Source organism: Lissotriton helveticus, chromosome 1_2 (assembly GCF_964261635.1).
Source record: "Lissotriton helveticus chromosome 1_2, aLisHel1.1, whole genome shotgun sequence".
Lineage (NCBI taxonomy): Eukaryota > Metazoa > Chordata > Amphibia > Caudata > Salamandridae > Lissotriton > Lissotriton helveticus.
Window position 1 is genome coordinate 328,662,588 of NC_136058.1, and position 9,116 is coordinate 328,671,703.

A 9,116-nucleotide genomic window follows, 5' to 3' on the forward strand; every position below is an offset into this window, starting at 1 on the left:
TTCTTGAAACTGAAGAACCAGCAGTACATCCTGATCCCTCTTTTTCAACAATCTGGTCTTTAACGAAATCTTGATCATTTGCATTTTCCTAAAGCTGTACCTGTAGCACCTGGGTGCTCTGTGGTCGCCCTTTCTTTACTAAGTTACTCTGTGAACACTGGTAAATCCCCTCCTTTTCTGAAGTAAGATGTGATGTGTTTAACATAATTCTTATTTAAATATTTGTGTATGGTGAAATATACCTTGCTAAGTTTCAAAGATGATAAAGAAGAGATGTATTTTACAACCAGATAAATACTCCGTAATCATATTCCAATACAATTGTATTTAGTAATTTGAAATCTCTTTACATTCAACAGGAAAAAAGACTTGAATGCACGCAAAGATTATCAATAATGAAGATAATACTTTAACTCTGCAAAACAACTATCAAAAATAACAAGCACCAGTATTCAGGAAAACATAAGTACAGTCACCGACTGAATTTGAACATGAGCTGACCGATGTGGAAGAGGCAATCAAGAGCAATTCAATGAGTGTAAGAATCTGAGCTGTGCACCTCCACACTACAAGACTAAAAAATGACCTGTAGAATATTAAGGCAACAACACTGACCAACCACCTCCTGAATAAACCGGTATCAGACACCATCTTTGATCATGGAATTGGTATGATGTGGTTACCGCAGCGCTCTGATACCTAAATAATAACAGACCCTCAATCAGTGCTCCTAGTGTTTTGTATACTCTTCCCGGCTTTACCACAGCAACCAGAGAAAAGCACAACTGAGTGGAGACAACCAACTGACGGGTAAAGGAAATCGAATTTCTGCTAGCTAAAATATATAGTAGTCTTAATTTGTAACAGAGAGGAGGTAGATCAGTCTTTACTTTTAAGCATTAAAAAAACCTGTTATTCAATCTAAAGAAGCCTGACACTTTATATGAGTGTGGCCAATATGTAGTGACCGCTTTACTTACCAGTAAGCACTTTACTTTTAAATTGGAAATCAAATGTCCTAAATACCAACACATACAGGAAATGTGAGAATAGCACAAGTGCTTTATCAACCATGTTGGCTCTTCAGGAAGCAAATTCATGGGAAGTGGACACATATATCCCCAATCCAGAGGTACTAATCAAGAAAGAAGAATCATACACATGCAGTGAGATCTTTAGTTTGTCATCAGTATTAAAGCACCATCAGCCAACTCATACAAGAGAAGACTTTTTTTATTGCACTGAATGTGTGCAAAGTTTTAGTCATTTAGCACTCCTAAAAGAGCATCAGCAAACACACACAGTAGGAAAGCCATTCAGATGTAGCGAATGTGTACAGAGTTTTAGTCTGTTATCACACCTCCAAAGACATCAGCAAATACACACTGGGGAAAAACCATATCATTGTAATGAATGTGTGAAGAAGTTTAGTCGTTTATCAAACCTACAGCTACATCAGCGAACACACACTGGGGAAAAACCATACCATTGCAATGAGTGTGTGGAGAGCTTTAGCTGTTTATCACACCTCCAAAGACATCAGCGAACACACACAAGCGAAAAACCATATCATTGTAGTGATTGTGGAAGTAGTTTTAGCAAATCTTCAACATTAAGGAATCATGAACGAACTCACACAGGGAAAAAAACATTCAAGTGCAATGAATGTGTGAAGAGTTTTTGTCAGTTATTTATCCTACAAAGACATCAGCTAACGCACACAGGGGAAAAACCATTTAAGTGCAGTGAATGTATGAAGAGCTTTAGCCAGTTATCAACCCTAGAACGTCATCAGCGAACACACACAGGGGAAAAACCATATAATTGTAGTGAATGTGGGAAGAGCTTTACTCGGTTAACACACCTTGAAAGACATTATCAAACACACACAGGGGAAAAACCATACAATTGTAGTGAATGCTCAATGCAATTTAGTCGATTCTCACACCTCCAAATACATCAGCGAGCACACTCGGGGGAAAAACCATACCATTGTAATGAGTGTGAGAAGACCTATAGCTGTTTATCACACCTCCAAAGACATCAGCGAACACACACAGGGGAAAAACCATTTAAGTGCAGTGAATGTATGAAGAGCTTTAGCCAGTTGTCAACCCTAGAATGTCATCAGCGAACACACACAGGGGAAAAACCATATAATTGTAGTGAATGTGGGAAGAGCTTTACTCGGTTAACACACCTTGAAAGACATTATCAGTCACACACAGGGGAAAAACCATACAATTGTAGTGAATGTTCAAAGCAATTTAGTCAATTCTCACACCTCCAAAGACATCAGCGAGCACACACAGGGGAAAAGCCATACCATTGCAATGAGTGTGTGAAGAGCTTTAGTAGGTTTTCACATCTCCAAAGACATCAGCAAATACATACAAGGGAAAAGCAACACCATGGCAATGAATGTGTGAAAAACTTTTGTTAGTTATCAGATCTCCAAAGACATTAGCAAACACACAGAGAAATGCAATTCAGGAGCAGTGAATATGTGAAGAGCTGTAGTCAATTATCATGCCTACAAAGCCATCAGCGAATTACTGAAGATGATAAAATTACAATTATGTGGGACTTTCAAATGCCAGAGGATGAAAAGTTGATTATCTAAGACCCAACTTCCAAAAAAAGAAGAAAAAACTATTTCTTGAATTATAAAAGTGTTTGTTCTCAGCGATTGCTAATTTCTTTTTAGGGCAGTGCAGATTAAAATAATAGGAACAGTGTTGGGTTTTATTTGCGGAAATAGGCTTCTAAAGAGACTCCCAAGCACATCTGACCTTGCTAACTGTAAAAGCAACTCTATGAACAATGCTTGTACCAGTAAGGAGTTTTTAACTAACTTTAGGGATTAGTGATAAAACCTATAATCCCTATGCACTCCAGACAGTTAAACAATCTCCCACTGGTGAATAGTCACAGCTGACTGTGGTGTTTGGTCATTTTCTGCAACATTGCTGGATCAGTGACAACGGCCAGAGAATGGTATACAAAAGTAGAATTGAAAGTAAGAAAAGGTGAGCTGTCACTCTCTGAGTTAATGTTTACAGTGCATGGCACCCCGCTCCCCTTCACCACAAGCCCTGATGCTGAAGAATTGATACTCTTTTCCATCATCGCATGTTTCTGTAAATGAAGCCACCAAAGTGGCACTTCTCTGCATGTCCGACATAGAGCTGGATCCTTGGGAGATTTGCTAGCTCATCACTAACTATGTATGAGTCACAGTTAGATTAATTGTATGTAAATATATTTTAATCAAATCCTAACTGTTGAATGGACAGAATTAGTGCATGATGGCAACATTCTTGCTATGAGAAGGAGATGTTGAAAAGTTTAGCTCTTAATCGGTTTCTGAAGCCTTGACGGTTAATTAAAGATTGAATCATGAGCAGTTAAAATTTGCTGCTGTTAGGAGCTAGAATTAAGACTCATCGACTCGCAGCTTCACATTTCTGGAACCTTGGTTATGGAAAAGAAATTTGGATACATAACAAAAGGAACATAAATGATTTCAGGCTTGTGTTTCCGAGCATAAAGGAACCCTCTTTTATATAAATGCCTCTGGTGAATTGATGAATTTATAACGTATATGCTGCCTCGTGAGCAAAGAGTGAAAGTCTGTGACGAATATGAGACTTCCTCAGACCACTGATGCAGCATTCTGAGGCATCTGAAGATGACGCCTGTTGCTGGAATCATATGTCCATGACAAGCTCATGGACCTTCCGTTTGACAGGGTGTGCCTGTTTGGATTTGACATTTTAGATGTTAAAAGCCAGCAAAGCTACAGCCCACCTCTTGGGACTTCAACTGCTACCTCCTACAAGAGATTACCTTTTTCATGGTTTGTTGAGTGAATTTCTCTTTTCTCCATGTCAACCCTAACCAGCTCCAATTCCAGCAGCAGCAACATCCTCAGGTCAGACAGAATTGGGGCAGAGTCAGAGTCCGCCCCTACACCAGCAGGATAGCAGATCTAGTTCACTTATCCTAACACACACACAGCATGAGGGAATGGGGGTGTCCTCCTTTCTCCTGGTCCAGAAGGCTCTCATACAAGGCTATGCCCTTTCATGCCTCCAGGCTACACCCCCTAGTCACCTGTCTGTCCCCCCCCCCCAACCCCATCTGGATGTATCTTTCCAATCTCAGCAAGAGGAGGCAGTATTCCTACAGAAAGGAGCTTTGGTGCAAGTGTCAGAGATGGATGGGTGGCGTTCTGCATCTGATCCTGGACCTCAGAGATGTGAACTTCTGCCTCAAAAACAAAAAAAGTTCAATAGTAGTCAATTGCTTAAGTGTTACTGGTGTTGGAAGATTGAGATTGAATGGTGTCATATGACTGCAGGATGCCCTCTTCCACATTCCGGTCTTGCCGTCCAATCTGAGGTATATGCATGTTTAGTTGGTTTTGTGTGCTACCCGTTTGTGGTGCTCCTGTGTAAGTTGACATTGTCACCTAGAGTTTTCACACAAAGATGATGGCAGTGGTTGCAGCCCATCTGCGAAGGTCAGGCATACCTGTTCTCCCAACCCATTTGACTGGCTAATTAAAGTTTGATCGCCAGAGGCAGTATCCCACCATGTACAGTCAAGAGTAACCCTGCTGTGCTGCCTGTTTTTTTCTGTCTTAATCGACCTGAAGCCCTCCCATCCACTTTAGTTCATAGGGTCAGTTCAGGACATCACTCTTCTCCACTCATTTTCTCCACCTCAGAGGATTGCCGACATTCAGAAATGTGTTCCTTCTCTCCAACTTAGCACATGAATCCCAGTTCTGAAGGGCCTATGAATCCCCGGCTGTTGGGTTCCTGCTTTCTCCTAGTTCCACGTGCACTTTGGCACATGAGGGCCCTTCAGTGGTTCCTCTGCAGGCAGTGGCTATAGGATGTGGAAAACCTGTCACTCCCCAAAATAACCTCCCCCAGCTCTGCAGCATAAGTGGTTTGTTGGGGAAACAAGGTGAACCTGAGTTGCAGGATGGCTTTTGCTCCACGTTGAGCTGTGGCTATGGTGTCTTAATAGATGCTTCTATTTCAGGGTGGGGAGCTCCCCAAGAAGAACTGGGGATCAGAGGCCTCTGGTCTCTGATAGAACAGGTTCCACATATCAACTTGTAGGAACGGTAGGCACTTCGGCCGGTGCTCAAGGCCTTCCTTCCCTCCATCCAAGGTCAGTCAATCCAGATCTTGATGGTCAACTCAACTGCAATGTGGTGTGTCAATAAGAAAGGTGTCGAGTAGGGTCTCATCTCCTTTGCCTGCAAGCATTGAGACTTATCATGGACACACTGCCAAGGGATTTGGCTCACCACCAGCCATGTAGCGGGGTCTCTAAATGCCAACAGCATCAGGCAACTTTATCCTGCCAATCATGCGTGGCCTATTCCGCTGGAGGTAATCCAGGACATCTTCACCAGTGGGATAGTTCTCGGGTGGACTTTTTTGCCTCTTCAAAAATGCACATCAGCAGTTCTGTGCCCTCCAGTATCTGTTGATGGGAGCCAAAGAGAAGTATTTGAGGTGGAACTTTCAACTACACTATGCGTTTCTCTTGCCAGTGGAGGTGGTAGACATCATCCTGACCCTCCACAAAGTCCGTCAAAAGAAAAAGTTGCTTAATTGCAGTAATATAATTACTGTGTACACTCTATCTACCTGTAGCTTCCTCATTGACCACCCTCGTCCTTGTTTAATGGATGTGTTATAGGGAGAGTTAATAAGATCCCAAATTCATTTTGGTACTTCACCACTCTATCAATGTCAATCAGTAGCTGGTCTTGAAGGCTGGGAAAAAATGGGTAAAGCCTAATGTCCTTGTGCTAGGATGTGCGCCTTATGGCTTTAGTGACGTCATTGGATGCCACTTCCGTGCTGATGCGAAACAGTGCCTACTACCGACTATGTGAGAACTCTGAAGTTTCTGGATCCAGATTTGCACCTGAGATTATTCTGCTCGTAAGGAATCTGCAGGCAGATGAGAGAATCCACCAGAAAGATTGTTACCATTGGTTATTAGCTTTTATTCTTCCTAGTCACATGGCTACTTGTCTGTGTGACAAGGTGGGGTTCACTGAGAATTGTCTTGGTTAGTTAATTGATAAGAAATCTGTCTCTAGCTTTCAGTGCGGACGTGCAGAATAAGGAATGTACACATAGTTGTGACTTCAAGGAAACAAAAAAAGGAAAACAGAATTTCAATTAGCCAAGCTGCTTTTATCAATGTCGTTTTTGCCCTTAAAGTGAAACAATTAATTTTTAAAAAGCTAATGTGAGAAGCTGTAATTATGTAATAACCTCCTCCTAATATCACGTGACCTGTGTGTTCTGTAATAATTGGCCAAAATTATGAAACATAGTTAAACTAGAGAGGAACTGTTTAAGTATGTGAGTTTTAAGTTATAAATTGATGTCATTAGCCTAAAAAATCATGTCATCCATAGGTTGGGGGAAGCTGCTGGTACATTTTTCTGCAAGTTTAATTTAACCATTGTGCTTTTAAACTATGGATCCTTTAAGTTAGTTTTTAGACATTCGATGTAAGTTATACTTTTGGTGCAGCAGTTCCTTGTTTCCCTACTACTATAAATTATGAATTGATTAACTAATGTTAATTTGCATTTTTGTCATTGATGTATTCATCTGTACTATGTATGTAACACTTTCATGAAATCTGCATTAATGTACAATCTCAAATTTGATTGATTCATTAACTCACATTCTGTCAACAGTTCTGTGAATTTCTCATTTACGAATGAAGAACACTTGAAGTGAATGTCTAGGGTCTTCTTCTTCGGTATGAATAGCCTTTTGTAACACTGTTGGTCAGTCAGGTTCAAAACTTGAGCCTCTAAGACCGACAGTCTGCACACAGGAGATGTTCCTGCACTTGAAGGTGCAATTGACATGGGCCCGGACACCCCCTAATTCTGCTACAAGACTCCTGAAGATTAATATCCTTCCGGCCAAAGGGGGATCATAACAACATGGCTGCTGTCAGCATAACTTCAGTAGGGTGAACAACCTTTACAACGAAACTATTACAACGCACTACCATTACAACGCAGTCATTACAACGCAAACCATTACAACGCATTGCGCAGGGGGGCGCTCTAGGATAGGGAATAAGTTTAATTTTCTATCCAACACCTTCCCTAGTGTCCACGGGGACTGGAGTTGGAATAGAAAATTCTACTTACCACTATCCAGCACCTCTAAGCGCTATGCGTTGTAAAGGTTTGCGATGTAAAAACCACGTTGTAAAGGCAGGCGTTGTAATAGCCTGCGTTGTAACGTCATACATCCCTTCAGTAGTTCTGTGGCCCGTGGAGAGGGCTGATGGGGCACCTTTGTCCATATGGGTTCGCGGAGCTGATAGAGCGAAGTGTCAGGGGATGGTACGGGACCATGTTTGCTGCTGGCAGTCTTTGCAATTCTCTTTCTCATGGGCCTATGGCTGTGTGACACCGGGTGGAGCTGCAATCTTCTGTACCCAAGCTAATGAGTGGGTTGTTTTTGTACATGACACAACACTGTCAAGCTCATGTTTTGGGGAGATATAGGGTGGCCTCGAGCCCACTGTTGATAGGCCCTAGATGTTTTGAGATTCGCAGACGTCTTGCATGCTCGGGAAAGGATTCTACTTTTTATTCTAACATTCACTGGTTGCATTCCAGGATCAACTATATGATTTTTGTTTCCCTGACTGTCTACCCTTGGGCTGGCTCTTCCGGCAATCGCCACTCACGTTTGGTCAGACCATGCATTGGTGTCAGTTTCAGTACATATACCCCTATATGACTAAAGGGTACACCTCACTCTTGGACTCCCTAGAGGTTACTCAGACGATGATGGAATCGCCTGATTGCACTCCTCAATAGCGAAGTGAAGATTTTCACTGAAGTACTGGTTTGTCGGCTGAGAGGTGTCTGACCTCGGTTGGTTTCTCCCTACTAATCGAGCTTGGTTAAGAATAGACATATGGGTAATTGTCCCTTAAGTGGTTGACAAAGCCACCTTTACTGACACTCCTTCTGTCTATTGATGGAGAGAAGGCTTTGGATCACATGGACTGTTTGTACCTGGCCAACGCACTTTTCTCCCTCATGATGGAACCTTTTTCCTTCATGTGGTGACTAACTCACTGATGACAGCTAGACACCAATGGCAGAGAGGTAAAATTTACCCTTTTGCCAGTGATGTTCAGTTTTTTGACTATCCCCTTTAGCTCCCTATCTCCATTGCTGACTGAGCTTTTGCGATTCTGTCTCGCAGCAGGTTTCAAGTTCATTAGAAATTTACGTCAGTGGGGGTGGGGAAGAATCGGGAAGCAAAGTAGTGGAGGTAGGTTTTGGACTGCAACTGGTCATCAAAGAGATCAAGTATTTGTGAGTGGTTAATACGCCCGTCACAAAAGATGTTTTCAATAAACTGCATTAAAATTAACTTTATGCCAAGACTGCTTTTATCTTTTTCATTTCCTCCCAATACGAATTCCATAAAATGTCCTTAATTACACACTCGGATGCTAACAAGCCATCAAGGATAGCCAGGCCGCTTTTGGTGAGGAGTTGAAGAAGGGTGACATAGGAGTCCCTGATATCAAATGTTGCTTCTTAGCTGTACAGGTATTCTCAGCATTGGCATGGTGTTCCCGGACGAAGATAAACCCTGGTGCCTCACAGAACAAGAATGTAGTACGCTACCCCTCTGCCAATTGCTGTGGCTTCTCCCGAGAGCTCATCGGCCTCTGATCTCCTTAAGGTGGACCACAGCAGTGACCCTACAGGACTAGCATAAAGCAGTCCAGACGAATGATATTACAATCCACTATTCCCCCTGAGCCCAGTTCTAGGAAACCCAGACTTCCCGCCCGGACTTTGACTGAAAGGAGATTACTTAACTTTGTAGGGGGTTGTGAAACGCTGTGTTTGGTTCAACTATATGTAGGATGTGCCCTCAAGATTAAGGATCAATGTGCCAATGACTCCCTGCTGGGTCCCAAAGACAATATCGCGTGACACAACTTGTTTTTCATTCAATGATGTCAGATTCTCCCTCAATAATGAGTATCTAATTATCAGAAATAAACCTGCCCAGGTT

The 9,116-nt window shown here is 42.2% G+C and overlaps 1 protein-coding gene across 2 annotated transcripts in view; it reads left to right on the forward strand.

Moving 5' to 3' along the window:
• The window catches only part of LOC144802942 (uncharacterized), a 79,430-nt gene extending 72,715 nt beyond the window's left edge, over nucleotides 1–6,715 (forward strand). For both annotated transcript variants that reach the window (XM_078671837.1, XM_078671836.1), the window contains one exon: nucleotides 360–6,715. In XM_078671837.1, coding sequence (XP_078527963.1) covers nucleotides 1,073–2,443 — 1,371 coding nt within the window. In that variant the 5' untranslated portion in view covers nucleotides 360–1,072 and the 3' untranslated portion in view covers nucleotides 2,444–6,715. The remainder of the gene's footprint in view (nucleotides 1–359) is intronic.
• Nucleotides 6,716–9,116: the final 2,401 nt, after the last annotated feature.